This window comes from Mesoplodon bidens (assembly GCF_964165515.1).
Source record: "Mesoplodon bidens genome assembly, chromosome: 17".
Lineage (NCBI taxonomy): Eukaryota > Metazoa > Chordata > Mammalia > Artiodactyla > Ziphiidae > Mesoplodon > Mesoplodon bidens.
The window spans coordinates 43003777-43025779 of NC_138174.1; the positions used below are offsets into that span (position 1 = coordinate 43003777).

Here is a 22003-nt window from a genome sequence, read left to right on the forward strand (position 1 = left end):
AATGGCAAAGTCAAATTTACTTAAAGCACAAACACACACACACACCTGCAAGCATGCATGGGTTTGTTCTCTGTGTAACTATTAAGACATGAATCAGGCAAATACTCTCTAATCTATTTACATTATTTCCAATTCTAGCTAGCTTGGGAAATTTTCCAAATATACATTATTATATATTTTAATATATTTGCTTATTCATTCTAATGCATAGCCATTTTATGGTACTAGTAGTAAATGGAATAACCAGATGATATTGTCCATTTATGGGGTAAGTGAAGGGAAGGTGACAAGCATTATCCAGCAAATACCAGAACTTTCTCTAGTGGCCTGGAATTTCAAAGGGATTTTGTGTGGGTTTGCTGATGGTTCCTTGAAAGTCTTAAAAATATAAATAATGATAAATGTGGCTGTAAAATCTTAAAGTACTTAAGAACTTTAAAATTAATGTTTATTGTACTAAAATAAAGTTGTTATCAAACATTATATATATATATATTTTTTTAATGAGACAGGTTACTATTAGTCATCAATTTTATACACATCAGTGTATACATGTCAATTCCAATCACCTAAATCATCACACCACCATTCCCACCACCCTACGGCTTTCCTCCCTTGGTGTCCATACTTTTGTTCTCTACATCTGTGTCTCATCTTCTGCCCTACAAACCAGTTCATCTGTACCATTTTTGTAGGTTCCATATACATGCATTAACATACGATATATGTTTTTCTCTTTCTGACTTACTTCACTCTGTATGACAGTCTCTAGATCCATCCACGTCTCAACAAATGACCCAGTTTTGTTCCTTTTTATGGCTGAGTAATATTCCACTGTATATATGTACCACATCTTCTTTATCCATTCATCTGTCAATGGGCATTTAGGTTGCTTCCATGATTTGGCTATTGTAAATAGTTCTGCAATGAACATTGGGGTGCATGTATCTTTTTAAATTACAGTGTTCTCTGGGTATATACCCCGTAGTGGGATGGCTGGATCATATGGTAATTCTATTTTTAGTATTATAAGGAACGTCCATACTGTTCCCCATAGTGGCTGTATCAATTTACATTCCCACCAACAGTGTAAGAGGCTTCCCCTTCCTCCACACCTTCTCCAGCATTTGTTGTTTGTAGATTTTCTGATGGTGTCCATTCTAACTGGTGTGAGATGATACCTCATTGTAGTTTTGATTTGCATTTTTCTAATGATTAGTGATGTTGAGCAGCTTTTCATGTGTTTCTTGGTCATCTGTATGTCTTCCTTAGAGAAATGTCTATTTAGGTTTTCTGCCCATTTTTGGATTGGGTTCTTTATTTCTTTAATATTGAGCTGCATGAGCTGTTTATATATTTTGGAGATTAATCCTTTGTCCGTTGATTCATTTGCAAATATTTTCTCACATTCTAAGGGTTGTCTTTTCATCTTGGTTATGGTTTCCTTTACTGTACAAAAGCTTTGAAGTTTCATTAGGTCCCATTTGTTTATTTTTGTATTTATTTCCATTAATCTAGGAGGTGGGTCAAAAAAGATCTTGCTGTGATTTATGTCAAAGAATGTTCTTCCTATGTTTTCCTCAAAGAATTTTATAGTGTCTGGTCTTACATTTAGATCTCTACTCCATTTTCAGTTTATTTTTGAGTATGGTGTTAGGGAGTGTTCTAATTTCATTTTTTTTACATGTACCAGTCCAGTTTTCCCAAAACCACTTATTGAAGAGACTGTCATTTCTCCATTGTATATCCTTGCCTCCTTTGTCATAGATTAGTTGACCAGAGGTGTGTGGGTTTATCTCTGGGCTTTCTATTGTGTTCCATTTATCAATATTTCTGTTTTTGTGTCAGTACCATACTGTTTGATTACTGTAGCTTTGTAGTATAGTCTGAAGTCAGGGACTCTGATTCCTCCTTCTCCATTTTTTTTCCTCTCAAGATTGCTTTGGCTACTCAGGGTCTTTTGATTCCCCATACAAATTTTAAATTTTTTGTTCTAGTTCCACAAAAAATGCCATTGGTAATTTGATAGGGATTACATTGAATCTGTAGATTGCTTTAGGTAGTAGTCATTTACACAATATTGATTCTTCCAATCCAAGAACATGGTATATCTCTCCATCTGTTGGTACCATCTTTAATTACTTTCTTCAGTGTCTTATAGTTTTCTGCATACAGGTCTTTTGTCTCACTAGGTAGGTTTATTCCTTGGTATTTTATTCTTTTTGTTGCAATGGTAAATGGGAGTGTTTCCTTAAATTCTCTTTCAGATTTTTCATCATTAGTGTAGAGGAAAGCAAGAGATTTATGTGTATTAATTTTGTATCCTGCAACTCTACCAAATTCATTGATTAACTCTAGTAGTTTTCTGGTGGCATTTTCAGTATTCTTTATGTATAGTATCATGTCACCTGCAAACAGTGACAGTTTTACTTCTTCTTTTCCAATTTGTATTCATTTTATTTATTTTTCTTCTCTGATTGTCATGGCTAGGACTTCCAAAACTATGTTGAATAATAGTGGTGAGAGTGGACATCTTTGTCTTGTTCCTGATCTTAGAGGAAATGCTTTCACTTTTTCACCATTGAGAATGATGTTTGCTGTGGGTTTGTCATATATAGCCTTTATTACATTGAGGTAGGTTCCCTCTATGCCCACTTTCTGGAGAGTTTTTATAATAAATGGGTGTTGAATTTTGTCAAAAGCTTTTTCTGCATCTATGGAGATGATCATATGTTTTTTATTCTTCAATTTGTTAATATGGTGTATCACATTGATTGATTTGCATATACTGAAGAATCCTTGGATCCCTGGGATAAATCATACTTTCTCATGGTGTATGATCCTTTTAATGTGTTGTTGGATTTTGTTTGCTAGCATTTTGTTGAGGATTTTTGCATCTATATTCATCAGTGATATTGGTCTGTAATTTTATTTTTCTGTAGTATCTTTGTCTGGTTTTGATATCAGGGTGATAGTGGCCTGATAGAATGATATTGGGAGTGTCCTTCTTGTGAAATTTTTTGGAAGTGTTTGAGAAGGATGGGTGTTAGCTCTTCTGTAAATGTTTGATAGAACTCACCTATGAAGCCATCTGGTCCTGGACTTCTGTTTGTTGGAAGATTTTTAATTACAGCTTCAATTTCATTACTTGTGATTGGTCTGTTCATATTTTCTATTTCTTCCTGGTTCAGTCTTGGAAGGTCATACCTTTCTAAGAGTTTGTCCATTTCTTCCAGGTTGTCCATTTTATTAGCATAGTGTTGCCTGTAGTAGTCTCTTAGGATGCTTTGTATTTCTGAGGTTTCCATTGTAACTTCTCTTTTTTCGTTTCTAATTTTATTGATTTGAGTCTTCTCCCTTTTTTTCTTGATGTGTCTGGTTAATGGTTTATCAATTTTGTTTATCTTCTCAAAGAACCTGCTTTTAGTTTTATTGATCTTTGCTATTGTTTTGTTAATTTCTATCTCATTTATTTCTGCTCTGATCTTTATGATTTCTTTCCTTCTGCTAACTTTGAGTTTTGTTTGTTCTTCTTTCTCTAGTTTCTTTAGGTGTAAGGTTAGATTGTTTATTTGGGATTTTTCTTGTTTCTTGAGGTAGGCTTGTATAGCTATAAACTTCCCTCATAGAGCTGCTTTTGCTGCATCCCATAGGTTACAGATCATTGTGTTTTCATTGTCATTTGTCTCTAGCTCTTTTTTGATTTCCTCTTTGATTTCTTCAGTGATCTCTTGGTTATTTAATAAGGTATTGTTTAGCTTCTATGTGTTTGTGTTTTCTTACTTATTTTTCCCTGTAATTCATTTCTAATCTCATAGCATTGTGGTCAGAAAAGATGCTTGATATGATTTCAATTTTCTTAAATTTACTGAGGTTTGATTTGTGACCCAAGATGTGATCTATCCTGGAGAATCTTCCATGAACACTTAAGAAGAAAGTGTAATCTGCTGGTTTTGGATGGAATTTTCTATAAATATCAATTAAATCTATCTGGTCTATTGTGTCGTTTAAAGCTTCTGTTTCCTTATTTGTTTTCATTTTGGATGATCTGTCCATTGGTGTAAGTGAGGTGTCAGAATCCCCCACTATTATTGTGTTACTGTCAATTTCCTATTTTATTGCTGTTAGCAGTTGCCTTATGTATTGAGGTGCTCCTATGTTGGGTGCATATATATTTATAATTGTTGTATCTTCTTCTTGGATTGATCCCTTGATCATTATGTAGTATCTTTCCTTGTCTCCTGTAACATTCTTTATTTTAAAGTCTATTTTATCTGATATGAGTATTGCTATTCCAGCTTTGTTTTGATTTCCATTTGCATGGAATATCTTTTTCCATCCCCTTACTTTAAGTCTTTATGTGTCCCTAGGTCTGAAGTGGTTCTCTTGTAGACAGCATCTATATTGGTCTTGTTTTTGTATCCATTCAGCAAGCCTCTGTCTTTTGGTTGGAGCATTTAATCCATTCACGTTTAAGGTAATTATTGATATGCATGTTCTTATGACCATTTTCTTAATTGTTTTCGGCTTGTTTCTGTAGGTCCTTTTCTTCTCTGTGTTTCCCACTTAGAGAAGTTCCTCTAGCATTTGCTGTAGAGTTGGTTTGGTGGTGCTGAATTCTCTTAGCTTTTGCTTGTCTGTAAAGCTTTTGATTTCTCCATCAAATCTGACTGAGATCCTTGATGGGTAGAGTAATCTTGGTTGTAGGTTCTTCCCGTTCACCACTTTAAGTATATCATGCCACTCCCTTCTGACTTGTAGAGTTTCTGCTGAGAAATCAGCTGTTAACATTATGGGAGTTCCCTTTTATGTTATTAGTCGTTTTTCCCTTGCTGCTTTCAATAAGTTTTCTTTGTCTTTATTTTTTGCCAATTTGATTACTATGTGTCTCGGCATGTTTCTCCTTGGGTTCATCCTGCCTGGGACTCGCTGCCCTTCCTTGACTTGGGTGGCTACTTCCTTTCTCGTGTTAGGGAAATTTTTGACTATAGTCTCTTCAAATATTTTTCGGGTCCTTTCTCTCTCTCTTCTCCTTCTGGGACCTCTATAATGCGAATGTTGTTGTGTTTAATGTTGTCTCAGAGGTCTCTTAGGCTGTCTTCATTTCTTTTCATTCTTTTTTCTTCACTCTGTTCCACAGTATTGAATTCCACCATTCTGTCTTCCAAGTCACTTATCCATTCTTCTGCCTCAGTTATTCTGCTATTGATTCCTTCTAGTGTAGTTTTCATTTCAGTTATTGTATTGTTCATCTCTGTTTGTTTGTTCTTTAATTCTTCTGCATCTTTGTTAAACATTTCTTTCATCTTCTTGATCTTTGCCTCCATTGTTTTTCCAAGGTCCTGGATCATCTTCATTAACATTATTCTGAATTCTTTTTCTGGAACGTTTCCTATATCCACTTTATTTAGCTGTTTTTCTGGTGTTTTATCTTGTTCCTTCATCTGGTACATACCCCTCTGCCTTTTCATCATTTCTATGTTTCTGTGAATGTGGTTTTTGTTCCACAGGCTGCAGGATTGTATTTCTTCTTGCTTCTGCTCTCTGCCCTCTGGTGGATGAACGTTATAAATCATTTTAAATACCACTTTGCTCTTTGTAAGATACTATATGATCCAAAAGAGTGTAATAAAATACAGATGAGGGCAAATGTCCTTTAGGATGCTTTTACCCATTACTACTACATACATTATTTTGATTTCAATTATAGAGGAATGAGAAGCATAATGGCTCTTTTCTATAAATATGTAATGAAGATATTATTCATTTATATGCCCATAAACTTCCTTTATTTAATGTTCATTTGTAAAAGTAGCACATTTAAAATATATACCGCTGAACTGGTACATTTCCTTAGCAAGTCAACAGTCATAGCAGTTCTCCCTTTGGAAACACTAGGGACTCAGGAAGGTAAAGAATTAAAATATATCTTCTAAAATCTCAGTGTAATAATTACAGCTTATTTTATATTTGCTGCTCTCTGGATAAGGAATGCTTCTTTCTCACAGTTAAAGTAAAACATAGAACATCACAGGACCTAGTTCTCCAAATTCGTCCTGTTTGTTCCTCCATTCCACCTTTTTTCTTCCTTCTTAGCCAAATGCCTCTTCGTTTGAAACAAAGGATTTTCCCTTGGGGAAGGGTAAGTTTCATAAGGCAGATACCTTAGTCTGACCATGAGGAGACTGGTTTTGTACTTCAAAATCACCTTATTTAATATTGTAGTTGAACACATATCATCAAAACCAACACAATCAAGGAAGTTATGTATCTTTAAAAGTAAACATTTTTTCAAAGAAATTTACTTCAATCAAATTTTAGTCAATTTCTATGACGAAAAATAAACCCTTTTATACATTAAGGAATAAGAGATGAGGTTATTATCTTGCTTCAACTAAGTAAGACTTTGGAATTTAACTGCATCCATTGATGGAAAATTGGTTTGTTTGTTTGTTTAAATTGTTTCTAATTTTTAAGTTTCTGATAAAGGAGAGAAATAAGAAATATTGAGAGATTTGGCAAAGAAAGAAAGTAGGGAGAAATTGAATATAAGGACAAAAGTCTGAAAATATACCCATTCTCTTCATTACAAGCAAGGTTATAGTAACTGTACAGCATAAGTTATTTTCCACCATAATTAAGTTGTCCTCCTCTCATCTTTCCCCAGCACTCACATACACCCCAACCCAAATAGTCCAGATCTTTGACCAGATTGTGAGCTTCTCTGAGCATGATCCTGAATCTCTAACTACAGTGTATATTCAAAGACTAAGCTAAGATCAGCCAATTATTTCACTCCATATTCTTGGCCACAGTGTTTGTCCAGGAATGAGTGCTTTATACGACAGACCATTCAGAGCTCTTTGTTGTTTGTTTTGGTGTCTCTTTTGAACAAAGAATTCTTTTATTTTCTGATTATGGCTGTGAGGATTCCCACTTGGAGTTTCTAGCAGCACCACTCCATAGAAAATTCTCTCTGCAGTGAGTAGCAATCAACCTAACAAAGATAGTCAAGCAAAAACGGGAGGCAGAAAGTTGTTTTCTGCAGGTTTCCATTCTCTTATTTTTATTATCTCTGAAACCAAATATTTTAAAGATGAGTTTTTGTGAACCAATATATTCCACTTTCAATTTTTGCTTCAGCTAATTAAAATTCAGTTCCTGTCTCTTGTTATGACTTATAATAAAGTGGAAATCTCACTGAAGCATGAATGTAACTTTCTAATATAAATTTTATTGAAGTATAGAATACACAAGAGAAAAGTACACAAAAACATATGATTTAATAAACTTTTTACAAAATGAACATGAAAATGGACAAAATAAATCATTTTGAGTTCAGAGTAATTTGACTAGATACATTGCTGTATGTACCCCTCTCCTCCAAAAGAAGTAAGTGAAATAAGTTCTTATATGTGAAGTAACTTATGCTGGCAACAATCTTACCTGGGTCCATTCATTAGTTTGTGGATCATAGGATTCCATAGTGTTGAGGTATGTCTGCCCATCATAGCCACCAACAGCGTATAGTCTGTCACCAAGGAGACAGACACCAACAGCATCTCTGGGCATACTCAAAGGAGCCACCATGGTCCATGTGTCTGTTTTGGGGTCATATCTAAAATGTAAAGATAAAGGACATAGCATATTCTAGTCACATTGAACTTTTACTATATTAATGATGCCCTTTCAAAACAAGCCATGAAAAAAAAAACAACATTTTTTTTTCTAAAAACTTAATATTTGAGCAGGTTTTCAGGAGCCAATATCCACAATGTCTGGCTTTCTATAGCTTAAGGTATTTTAAAAACATGCCTAGACTCTTAATTGGATGGATGCTGAGTCATCTTACAAAAATGAATGTCATGATTTCTTTCCACAGGAAATCAGATATGTAAATAACTACTGTTCCACAGTAGAATGAGGTTCTTTAAAACAGGTACAAGAGAATGTTATGCTCATGAAACAGAAGTAATGGTTAAAAATCTGGGACAATTATGAAGTACTTCACATTTGAAGTCTCCTTTAAATCAGATCTGAAAATCTATCCTAAATTTGCTAGAAAGAAATATTTTTACAAAGGAACACCAGTGTTAATAAAAATGCATGGCCAGCTTTGTGGAAAGTAGGTGTGCAGTGTGGCCAGGTTCAAGAGTGTGAGAAGAAGCAGTGCTTTAAAAGGTGGTTTTTGGGCTTCCCTCGTGGCACAGTGGTTGAGAGTCCGCTTGCCGATTCAGGGGACATGGGTTCGTGTCCCAGTCCGGGAAGATCCCACATGCTGCAGAACAGCAGGGCCTGTGAGCCATGGCTGCTGAGCCTGCGCGTCCGTAGCCTGTGCTCCGCAACGGGAGAGGCCACAACAGTGAGAGGCCTGCGTACCGCAAAAAAAAAAAAAAAAAAAAAAAAAAAAAATGTGGTTTTTGATCAGCTCATGAATTGCTTGATTCCCAGAGTAAGAGAGTATTTTGTGCTTACTCAATAGGAAAATAGGGAACCATTGAAACTTGAGGAAATAGGTACAACATGAACAGAGTTATCTTTTAATGACAATTACTCATGATTCACTGTAAGGGAGAGATTGGTAAATCAAGAGATTGAAGCAGAGGGTCCAAGTATTATTATTGAATTTTAACCAAAAATAATTAAATTTCCAGAGAGTCCGATTACCATACATTACATACAGATATTTTATGTGTTGGGTGGTAAGACACCAAAGAATTCCTTGTTGAGTGAGCTTTATTTCAGCTAAGAAGGAATGATTAAGCCACCTATTTGCCTTTAACCTACAACTGCAGGTTCAGATACAAAAACATCTAGTAAGAACCCAGTAGAGGAAATATAAAAGAAGACTGGATAACAGCAAATTTATTCCGTTTGTTTTTCTACTCCAACCTTGTTATGAAATTTTAATGAAAAAAAAGAAGCAAATACAAACAAGCCAAAAAACCCACATACAGTTTATTGAAAATAAAGAAGGTTGTTACAAAAGAAATGACTGGAAGGACCCCAAGGATCTGGAATTTATATTTTGCAGAGAATATTTCTCCCAGGACATTACATGCATTTATGCACTATGTCTGGAGGAGTTGTGACAGCCAAGATGATATATGTGAAATGAGAGATTGGTTGAATGCCTGAAAATCAGGACCATTTTAAGCATAGGCTGTCAGGCAAATAAAAAAGTAATTTTATATGCTATAGTTAATAAGTGTAAAACATCACAAGTAGACACAGGCACACATAGACACAAATGCAAATCAGCAATCTATGCTGTCAAATCTTCCTTAAGATATTTAAATTTCTACCATGAATATTTTGAAATATATAAACATAAAAACAGAGGACAAAAAAAAGGAAAGATGAGAAAAGACACCACAAGGAATCAAAATGTACAATCCACAAAGTGGAACATTTTATAAGATACCTGACTGAATTTTTCAGGGAAAAAAAGCCCAGTAATAAAATGAATTACTAAGAAGAAGTAGCTGTTCTAAATTAAATGTGACTTTAAAATGTAACAAAATAAAGTGAGTGAAACTTACTTGGATCCCAATTTATAGACCAACTGTTAAAAGATGTTTAAAACATTTTGAAATTTTAATTCTGGGTATCAGATTATAATAAGAGATTATTTAAATTTTTATTAGTTGTGATAATGACATTGCGATTATGCTAAAAATGTAAAGTTCTAATCATTTTCCATTGTTTGTTTCTGGGATGAATTCATACAGGTTTTGAGCTAAAGTAAAGAATTACTTTAAAATATTTCAGGAAATAAAAATACTGTAAAGGTGAATGGATGAGGCAATTTGGTGATGGTTGTTGAATCTGGGTAATGAATACAGGGAGTTGTTGTTTACTTTTCTGTCAGGAAATTTTTGTTATAAAATAACTTTAAAAGGAAGAATGTATAACACTCCTAATGTCAGTGAAATGTGAACGTTCTTTATATTTTATTCATTTTCTAATAGAAGCTAGTCTGCCTTTTGTCACAATCACTTCACTTAAATAGCTTTTCCCGAAGTCTTATTTTAGTCCCCATGTAATTATTATTCAGATCTATAGGATTTTTTTCAACTACTGTCTACATAGCAGACTTTATCACTTTGCAAAAAGGCAGAAGAACTGAGAAAAAAAGCTAACACTAAGAGCACTAAAGAATAATAAATGCATTTCTGAAGACTTTTGAAATTTTAAGTGAAGCTCATATAATGAAGATATTCTCATATACTCATACTTCAGGGAAAATTAAGAAAACACTAGTATGCCCTATATCTACGTACACATTTAAAATAATATCCTACGCTTTAAAAGAGATATCATTCTTTTCACATTTTACAAATTCCTGAAGAAAAGTTAAAAAATTTAGTGCATTCTCCTAGAAGATCCAAATCTTTGAATTAAAAATACCTATTTTCAGTGGTAGGTAACATATTTCATGTGTTTAATTGCAATCTTTTAATTTATATCTGGCAATGGTGATGATATTTAAACTTATATATATTGCTAGAAAATCAAACCAAACCAAAAGAAAAACTGAGTCCGAACCCTACCCCCTCCTACACACACACTCTCTCTCTCTCTCTCTCTCTCTCTCTCTCAGATATTTATGCAGTAATCAATCACACTAATTCAAAATTACCCAGTAATGGTTATCCTTGTTCTCATATTAATGAATCTAAATGGATTTTTCTGTGTTTAGAACTCTGTGGATTTACCTCTGAGCCTGGGGATACACATAATTGTTACCCCCCAAATGAAATAAACAGCATTTTTTAGCTTAGGGAAAGATTCACAGATGTATAAGCTCTTTCCAAACAATTACTAACAGCGAACATTGTCATTGTCTGTTCACGTTTTTGACAAAATTTTGTTCTAAGCATTCTTTTTTGCCTTGGGTTGCTTGTTTATAAAAAGAAAGAAAGAATAGAAAAAGCGGGTGGGGGGTGGCTGCTGTCATTTTGCATTTAGGCTCTCTGCCTTTCCTACGTCTCACCTTGGCCTTCATGGTCAGAATGTGAGCTCTGCATCAGGGACTCTTAAAGTTTACAGCCCTCAGGAAAGAGATGCATCCGTATATAGTGGTTAAAATTGGCTGTAAAATGAAAATTTGCCAAAGGCATATGACAACAACAGAACAAAAGTTAGTTTCTCATTGAAACTCCCCCTTGAATTTTTTGAGGTACCATTACTTTTTCAAGAATTGTTATTTCCACAATTAGAAGATAAAAATTTCTTTTGTTTAATGGACAATATAACTAGATTTCTGCTCCCCCTTTCAACAGTTTTTGTTTATTTTTATACAAACGTATTTTTAAAAGTTAATTTGATTTCAACTTTTCTATGAAGGTGTATGAAAAACTCTATTTTGATTAGGTCATATTCCATTACATCTACTCTTCAAGGTTGAGAGATGAGCTGGTGACAGAACCCGAGAAAGCAAAGAACTGCTAAGCAACTCCGACTCCACTCAGGTGTAGCTTTCTCATTAAAGTTTTAAAAATTATTTAAGCTATTGTCAATCAACAGAACATGGAGCATACACAGAAGATCTTAATGCTAGTAAAAACTCACTTTTAAAATAAATACATTAAACAGTTCAAAACTAAGGAGAAATAGATTCTTTATGTAGTTATTTTCTCTACTCATATAGTAGAAAAATTTACTAGTGCTGTGAGCCCAAATTATGTATTTTTAAATACCTTTCTCAATGTGAAAATGAATTTCAGAGTTCGATACCAGTGTTGATAACCTTCCATCTATATACGACAGCACATGTTTCATCTTTTCATGTACATCTACCTTCCAAAGAATTGTTCTCCTTCTTCCAAAGCTTTCAGATAAATTACCATGATGTCAGCATTCCAGGCAGAATATCCCAGGACAACAGATTACTCTTTCACTCCCTGTGTCCAGCTGACCAATTCAAAGATAACACTTGCCTCATAAGCTACTGAGGCAAACATTAATCACAAATATAAATTAGTATGGCTATGGTATAGGTTAATAATTTTTGCATCTACTTATAAAACAAGGCTTTATATATGTAGACTGTCATAGGATCTCCATTTGTTGTATATATTTCTACCAGAAATTTGAACATAATTTGTTATCAAAGAAGTAGCAAAGATTATGCATGCACAATAATAGAAAAACAAAGGCAAAAATATATATATTTTCATGCTGCATTCATTTGGCTGGTTCCAACAGTAAGATCTTAAGAAGAATAAAAAGAAATATTTATTATAAAGTAAAAAAGTGCCTACCTAACATTTTAACTTTAAACAATTCAAGCAATTACATTTTTGTAGAAAATTTAGGATCTCACATATCAAAAAATGTGAATTAATATATTAATGTGCTACTTAAGGCCTAGTATAGCATCTATAATTTAAATAAAAAGTAAGTCTCTCCTTTATCATCTCTCTTCAGTGTTCAGAAATTCTTGGATTATGTCTAAACCAAAAGGATGAAATGAGAAATTAAAAGAAATGAAAGAATCCAAAATTCCATACTTGCTCTATATATTAATGTTTATGGTAATCTGAAAAGAATTATTTAAGTAGATAATGTATTTATCCCTGTATGTCAGACAGCATATCTTAAATTATTTCATTTTTAACAAAGATCTAAAGATGATAAAAGTAGAGTCATATCCTGACAGTAATAAGCTAAATAGTGTTAGTTTAGATGACTTTTTCTATTATGATTGGAGTAGATTTTAGTAGACTTTGAACAAAAGTTGTATATTTATTATAAGTTATATATCAAAATTGTGATTGTTGTTAATAGTGTTTGGTTGATAAGATATAATGATATAATTTTCAACAGGTATATGAATAATTGCTTAATATTTTAGTCTCAATCAAAAATTTTCTGTCTATTGAAGATATGCCTAAAATATATGTAAATCATGAATCCTCAGCCAGTGATGATGGAAATGGGTGTTCACATGAAAATAGAGATGTAATAAATCAATATCTATCTACATATCTTTCCATCAGTCCATCCAAACATTCATCCATCTATCCATCCCTCCATTTATCCCTTTTAAAACCTGTCTATCTTTCCTTCAATCCATCTGAACATTCATCCATCTCTCTAACATCCCTCTTAAAATATCTATCTATCTATCTATCTATCTATCTATCTATCTATCTATCTAGCTATCTAGCTACCTACCTACCTACCTACCTACCTACCTATTTACAGTATACCTCATAATGTTTTCCTTGTGAGAAATTTGAGGCCTCTTTTTCTTCGTGTCTGACTGATTTAATAAATGCTTATTAAGTGTTTACTCAGTGCCAGGAATTAAGCCAAGTGGAGGAGTATAGGCATAGACAAGACAATCTTGGCCAGCACATAGAATCTAGTTTAGTGGAAAAATTGATGTAAAACAAATAATTTTTTCATTATGTTGTTAATTCGTACAAAGGAAAACTCTATTGCACTTTCAGGTCAAATCTGTATTATGAAAAGTTTCCTCTGGCTACTCTAAGGGGAAAAGATTGGAGGAAGCAAGAGTGGATATTACAAAGGCAGGTTTAGGAGTTTCTTTAATCTTGACACCCCTTTCCTATCAGGTCTAATTAATGGGATGTAGATTCAAGGGCAAATGTGGTCCTGATCTCTTATTAGCCAGCAGTGGTACTGATGGCTTTGAGCATATTTTCTGATCCATTGCCTGATTTCCAGCTTTGTGATCTCAAAGTTCTAATTATTAATTTCTTTATCTCTTTTTTTCTAATACATTTTAAGGTCTATTTAGTACAGTGAAAGCAAACACAAAACAATATTTACTGAATAAGTGAATAGATAGATGAATGTGCTTTTTCTAATGAATTGCACTTTCTGAGTCTAAATTCTGCTAGAGCTTACTGCATTTTTGCACACTGCTTTTGTCCACTAATATGCTCTCACTAGAGTGAGGCTTGGCTACAAAATTAGTTTTTACTGTTCCAGCAACTATTCTAAACTTCACGTTCTTACTCAGTCTCTGCTTTCTTATCTGTTCTGATTTGAAGTACCAATATTCCTTGCATTTAAGAAAGCCTGACTTTACAATTTTTGATAGGTGCTATATAACTGTACTTTGCTACTTTATAATACCTTTACACTTCTATAAGAAATCATTGTCATATAACAACACTTGTCTATCTACTTATTTATCTATGTATAAAACATAACATTGTACACTACCTGCTATTCCTAATGATTTGTTTGCCTATGATTATATATTAAGAAACATTCCTTACATTACACATGCAAAGTAATTCTACAGGGGTACCATTATGTAAAATTATCAATATAGAATGTATCTTATAGAAATTGTAAAAAATGTTGTTAATCTGACACATGGTATGAGCTCGGATAAGAATCATGATGATGCTGTGCTTCTGCATTACTTAAGTTGTTCATCCCCACTGCAATCCTATAACTAAAATAGTTATGCTTAATTAAATACAAATTTGCACCATAAATGTATTCCTAGACTGAATTCTTTATGCCTCTGTTCACAAACAACATTTTAATGCATTAGAGAGTAAACTTAGAAAATAATGTGTATGAAATATCATTTTATTAGTGGCATTTATATATTTGCCATAAAACTAGCAGGCTCATCATATTCATTTTTTTGTCATTGTTTCCCAATAATTTAGCAAAGGAAAATGTGAATAACCTGTCATTCTATTAGCAGTATTTTTTAACTAAACAGTTACATGTTTGTGCTTATAAAAGCATACACAGTTACATGTTTGTGCTTATAAAAGCATACAATTATTCATTTGGACTCTGACCACTGTCCTCACTGTAGCACCTATAGTTCCTAATTTCATTGGACAAGAGAACATTGAAGTGCAACTGTGGTGAGCTAAATGCCATCCTCTATGTATATATAGCCATAAATCTACAGTCCTTTTCACAGAGTAACAATATCGTTAAACATTTCTGTATTTTATACAAGAAGTGGCTTAAGTTTGAACAGAGCATGTTCACTAAAAGCTATCTCTTGCCAATGGCCTTATTCTCAGTAAAAATGTTCACGTATCCTAAGAATAAATTATCATAAATGAGAGAGAGCCCCTTTCTTCCAATGACTATTCCACTATCAAGCTTAGATATAAAGGATTTGGTTTCTTAATATTAAGAGGAAAATTGCTGTGGTCATCAGTGTGATCCTCCAGACATCTATTCCTCTCCCAGGTACAAGGTCAGATACTGTCTTTCCACACTCTGAAGTATTCTGTGGCCATGTGACTGAGTTGTCATCAAAGTATCAACAAAGGAGAATTATATTACTTGAAGGCTGAATCTTTAAGAATGCATAAACAATGTAGTACTATTCTCTGGCTTTCCCTTCTGACATGGAGACCAGCGTTGCCCATACTTTAGCTTATATGTCCTTCTGGGTACTAGAGTAATAATATCACATGGACACACAGCATGAAAAGAAAAGAGCATTATAGTATTAAGTCACTAAAACTTTTGAAGTTATTCATTAAGGTAGAATTACTTATCTTATCCCAGGTGATAAAAAATAAATTATCCTCAATATTTCCTAATCTCACTTCCTCATGTATCAGCATGTTTCCTTATGTAATAGAAAATATCACTGTTAGGTTCTTAACTCTCTACCTGCCATTTTTAGGAAGGAATTAAAAGAGGATCTATACTTCTTCTGTACACCAGGATAATAGTCAATATAGTTCTAATAAGCCTGTCTTACATTAAGAAAGTTATGGCATAAAGCAAAGTTCATAATTCACCTTTACGAATTTGAAGAGAGTAGTAGAACAAATAAAACAGGATGAATAGAACATATAAATAAAATATCCATATTTTTTAAAAAAAGAATTAAAAGACATTCATGCATTTTAAAAATTATTTAAAACTGCATTTTAATAGACCTTTTAAAAATATTAATGAGAAGCTTAAAGATAACTTTAGAATTATGTGAAAATAAATTGTAGGGTTTTTAAAAAATATTAGTTGAAAAGAACGGAAGAAAAAGAAGGAAGGAGGGAGGGAGGGTGAAGAAAGAAAAAATAAGGTAAGGCATAAAGTGGGGTGTGTGTGTGTGTGCATGGGCACGCATGCACGTGAGCACGTGCATGAGCGAGAGACTAATAAAGCAGCTGTAGGAGTTGAATTTACTTTCTTAAATTATGCAGATTTTATAATCACTTGCATTAGGTATCAATATAATTCGCATTCTTTCTTTCACTATAACCGTGCCTTGGGGATCTTACCTTTCTACGTAATCTAGCAGCCGAGAACAGTGGTTTGAAGCAGGAGCATCATGACCTCCTACTGCATAAAGAAAACCATCACATGTGGCCACTCCAACACCCCCTCTTCGTTTACACATTGGAGCACACATGTTCCACTTATTTGTGTGAGGATCATAATATTCCATTGAACTCAAACAGGAACTTCCATCACGACCTCCAACTGAATACAACCTAAAAACACAATTGGGCAAACATGATTTAGTATTACAGTCTGTATGACCAAATGAAGGAAAGGAAAAGTCCTTTATGAATAAATTTTCAATCACAGCATGAGCCTCAAATGTGTTAAAAATATATTACTTCACATGGAAATTTTTATTAAAGGAACATTATAACTAATTAAGTATACCTGAATCCCATGATTTTAATAAGCTGTATACTAGATGAAATTAAAATGATAATTTTCTAACCTCTTTATTTCTAGAATGTTAGATTAAAACTATTTTGTGTAAATAATTAAATCATCTAATATGTTATTTTAATAAATATTGAGGAATGCCTATTTTAAAAATAAGATATATTTATCTTCAATTTTTCTTGAAAATGAGCATAATCAGAAGAAAATCAATTATCTTACTTGTTGTTCAGCAATTGATTTTGCTATTGATTTTGCCAGTAGGTAAATCATGCCTACTTCTTGTGTTCTGTATTCACAGTTTAGAACACTAAATAAATGGAATAAGTTAAACACATACTGTCATAACACTAGCTTTCTTATTCAGTGCCTATACTATATCTAATGTGTTTCTGGATAGACAAAACTTTATAGGAAAAAAGAGTACAATGATATTAGCCTGATTGAATATTGCTGAAATTTACTTGATACACATATTTTGCTATTTCATTACTGAGAAGTATGATAGGAACCCAGAAAATAAAAATATTACAGCACACATGGTACTTAAAATACATTCATAGAATACAAAATTAGAAATACATGATCTATTCCTAGTAAAAACATTCTTGCTTATTTAATAATAGCCATGAGGATTGTATCACAGAAAGGTACAGAGTTGAATTTATTTATTTACTCATTTATTCAACACATAAATTTGAATGCCTAGTATATGTCACACACCATCCCAAATTTTGTGAATATATCCATGAACAAAACAAGAAACAATTCATTGCACTCAATTCTACTAGTAGTGATATAGACATAATACACACGGTAAACATATGTATTATATACTACGAAGGGCTGTAGACACATAGAGCAGGGAAGTAGGGTCAGGAGTGCAAATGGTGGGAGCAGGAGTTGTAGTTACAAATTTAAATATATGATCAAAAAAGGTCTCATTGAGAAGGTGATGTTTGCCCCAAAACTTGAGAAGATGGTAATGTGTGGAGGTGAGTTCAGGAATATCTCTGGGGGAGAAGATTTGAGGTCGATTGAACAGGTTAGTGCAAAGTTCCAGGGGCAGCAAGGAAGCCAGAACAGCAGGAGCAGAGATAGTGGGCGGGGTAGCAGAGGAGATGATGGGTGGGGGTAAAGGGTGGGCCTCACACAGGTATTTAGACGTTTGTCTAAAGTCTAAAGCAAATGTAGACATTTTCCCTAAGTGAAACAGGAAGCCATGGGAGGATTTTGAGTAGAGGAATATTATAACTTGTTTATGGTTTAATAAGATTAGATGTCATGAAATTTTTGCTTTACTAATGGACATTATGCTTAATATACTGGTAAACAGACTTAATTCTAACTAAGTAAATGCATAGGAAAACATTATTACTTAGTATATAAAATAGTTTAGGCCTTAGATTTAAATATTCCTCTTCTAATATTCTTTAGTAAGTCTAAAATATGATATTTAAACTGACTTCAAATCCTGGAGATTTTTTAAGATGTTTATGTTTCTCTCAATGTCTGCCATGAAAAAATACTTTTGATTACCCAGGTGTTCCCATTATGGATGTAATGCCTCTTTGCTTGATTACTCACAAGTTGTCTGCTGGCTCTCAGTCTTGTAGTATGCTGAAATTAACCAATAGGAGCAATTTAAAGGACAAGTATTGGACAATTTAGCTTGCAAAGTCACCCAGAAGTGAAATGATTACTCACTCAGAAGTTTTTATCATCCTAAATGCTTCACAAAATCTGAATTTTATTTCTGTTTCATTTAAATTAAAGATCTAACTCAAAAGAAGTATGCTATAATATTGAGATATTGTTATTAAAACTTAGCAAAATAACTTTTTGCAGAGATTTTCTTTATTGGTTAAGTATCTTCATGAAGGGCACCTACCACAGTCCCTGATACATAGTTTACATATAAGAAAAGTATTCACCTTTTTATTTTCTATTGTTTTAATGGAATGGTTGACTTCAAGCTACTGTGTTTATTCATACACAATATAGTGACAAATTATACTGTTGCTTTATCTGAACCCAGCATTGTTGATACTAAAATAATTCTATACAATACTTTATCACACTTTTTTTGAAATTATTAAAGAATGCTAACATATACAAATATATAGCTAAATGTGTATTAAAATAATGATAATTAATTAAACATATTGCTCACATTATAGAAGTCAAATATCGAACCTATTAGCACAGCCTTATATTTGAAAAGAAAATGTACCTTAAATTTCACAAGTTACAACATCATTGACTTCTTAATATAATTTTATATATATATATATATATATATATAATATACTATAAACCATTATTTATTCAATTTCTTTGCCTTTTATGTGAACCCTCTCCTAATGAAACTCAGTAACACATGGGTTTATGCAAAAGAAATTTATGTAACACCTCTATAAAAATTATATGATATCTGACAGTTTCTTTTGTAAAATAAATGTTTGATACATCACAGCTGTTATTTTATAAATTATTTACTAAAGCCTAACCTAGGTTATCAGGGTTTTATTTCACTTGGTAAATGTCCCTTTTAATGTTCTTCCTATTATATAGTCTACAGATTAACAATGAAATTATTGTAATTTTGATAATGTAATATAAATTATTAATAGTAGAGCAAAATTGGTTGAAAAGAATAAATACACTACATTTTTTCCTCAAAAAAAACTTTGCAAAAGAAATGAGAAAATTGTAATTGTATAGAAGAGATAATAGTGTCCTTTGGGGTTGCTTTATGGAGTAATTATTAAAACCAACAGATGTATTTCAATACTTGAAAATATTTTGCAGCTAGAATAAATGTTGCAATGTATACACAAAAACTCATGGACAATTATCCAAGGTTATCTTCTCAGATCTCCTCTTACAATCTATTTAATCATAGTTTAGACTGATTCCCTGTTTTGTTTTACTACAATGACAAATTAGATGTTGAGAATATGAAGAGCAGAGAAGGATCCGATACTAGAAGTAAATGAACTGACAACATAAGAAGTGACAGCTGACAGTTTCATGGCAAGAAAGGAAACATAATATTTTAACTTAGAGTTGAAAGATGAGTAGACATTTGTAAGATGAAGAAGTAGGGGAAAGCATTACATACAGGGAAAGCATTATGTGTAAAGACAAGGGACATGAAAGGCCATAGTAGGTGATAAATAGAGTGGCAAGTATGTCATATTGGTGGAACGGGTGCTAGTGAAGGAGGAGAAGAAGAGATATGGCTGGTAGGATGAAAAGGTTAGACTGAGAATGAAGGGGATTGTATGGCATGCTATGGAGCTGGAATTTCATTCAGAGGCAATGAGAAAAGGGCAGAAAAATAACATTCTTAGGAGACATCACTGTCATAGGTCAGTTTGCTGTGAACGTTGACCTGTATATCCCTCCTTGCATGCCAAAAATTGGCAGGAGGTCAGAAATACCCCTGACTTAAGTAAACTCTTCCAGAATTTTGCTGAGAATGAATGAGTCTTCCCTTCCCCTTTCATTAACTTATGTGTTTATTCAGCCTACAGAAAAGTTTTATATAAAGTTTAGCAACAAGGTCTTCCTGTTTTGAGATCTAGTTGTCAGGTGCCCATCTCAGCACCATGTATTTTATATTCTAGTACAGGTATACTTCATTTTATTTATGCATGGTTTATGAATTTATTGCATTTGATTGTGCTTCACCTTATTGAGTTTTGCAGGAATTGCTTTTATTTTTTAACAAATCGAAGTTTTATGGTAATCCTGCATTGTCAGATGACGGTTAGCACTTTTTGGCAATAAAGTATTTTTTTAAATTAAGGTATGTATATTGTTTTCAAAAACATAATGCTATTGCACACAGTAAACTATGATATAGTGTAAACATAATTTTATATGCACTGGGAAACCAAAAACTCCATGTGACTCCCTTTATTGCAATATATACTTTATTGAGGTGGTCTGGAATCAAACCTGCAATGTCTTTGGGGTATGCCTATCCATATAATATGGCAGTAGGAAGAAACAAATTCTGTATTAGTTAATATATGGGTTCAAATGTATGTAAAGTGGCTTTGCAGGTAGGTGCCGAGACCCAGGCTACTTCCACCTTTCAACCTATCATCTGTAGGATAAGACCTTTTATCAAGAACTGTGAAGAGTGAAATTTTACCAGACCTGAAAGCTAACAAATTAGCCTACCACAGTTTCATAGATGCTGGTAAAAGACACAAGATTCTGGGATCGGAAAGAAATGACTTTGTTCTCATGAACAACAGATAGAATGAGCTCTATGTTCACATGGGTTCCTCCTGTCCCTCCAAGTTCCACCAGGGTGATACAGAGAGATTCAGGTGAATGCTTATTTACATAGAGGACTTTTCTCACATCTGGAATTTAGGAACTGCTAATCCTTAAAGGAGCTGCCAGCAAACCTGTCCAATCATTGCTCTGAAGGTAGATATTATCTTTATTATTGTGTTCCTGCTCTCTCAAGGAACAAACCTGCTCTCTGCCCAAAAGACAGACACTATCTCTACCTTCCAAGGCTGTTCAATTTACAAATATCCTTGAAAAAATGGTGAAAAATGTTGCCAATATTTTGCTTGGAAAATGTTCAGGAATGTTTCAAGTCCATGAAGAATTGTCTGCAACCCTCTGGTCCTGAAGGTGGAGTCCTAGCTATCACAGCCACAGTTCAAACAGAAGGATGAAGGAAAAGTGGAAGAAGGAGCACATCCTCTCCCTTTAAGAATCAATCTTTTAAGTTGCACTACTCACTTTTTACATCCCATTGGCCAGAACTTAGTTACATGACAATACCTGACTGATCAGGTGCTGGGAAATGTTATCTTTATTTTAGATGACCACTTGCCTAGCTAACAGTACTGTGCATACTGTCATATAAAAAGGAATGAATGACCATTAAGAGCCAATTGTAACTTTCTGCCACAGCACTAGATCTTTACCAGCCCTGTGTGCCATTGTGCATTCTGTCCTAGGTACCTTGTTACTATATAGGATGGGTTACTGTTCACTCATCGCTCATTAGTCAATTCAGGTATGTCTCCACTAGACAGTCTTTTTGATCCCACTTTGTATTTTCCCCAGAAATTTAATGTTATTTATAATCTGTATACTAGGGAAAGTTATTTACTATGTGGCATATTTTATCATTGGTACATAACTTCAGGAATAGCTATAGAAAGTGCAGTATAACACATTTGATGCAACTCTCTAGATCCAGAACTTTGTTTGATCCTTTGTTTCCTAGTTGATGGAGAACTCTTTCATCTGATCCCATGATAAGGCTTGTCATTCTTGCAATCAAAATACTCCGGCATGTACCTCTCAGTGAATA

The 22003-nt window shown here is 33.4% G+C and overlaps 1 protein-coding gene across 2 annotated transcripts in view; it reads right to left on the bottom strand.

Moving 5' to 3' along the window:
* Positions 1-22003, bottom strand: part of KLHL1 (kelch like family member 1) — a gene marked incomplete at both ends in the record, with an annotated part of 390611 nt that overhangs the window by 3472 nt on the left and 365136 nt on the right. For both annotated transcript variants that reach the window (XM_081214996.1, XM_081214995.1), the window contains 2 exons: positions 7447-7618; positions 16254-16466. In XM_081214996.1, coding sequence (XP_081071122.1) covers positions 7447-7618; positions 16254-16466 — 385 coding nt within the window. The remainder of the gene's footprint in view (positions 1-7446; positions 7619-16253; positions 16467-22003) is intronic.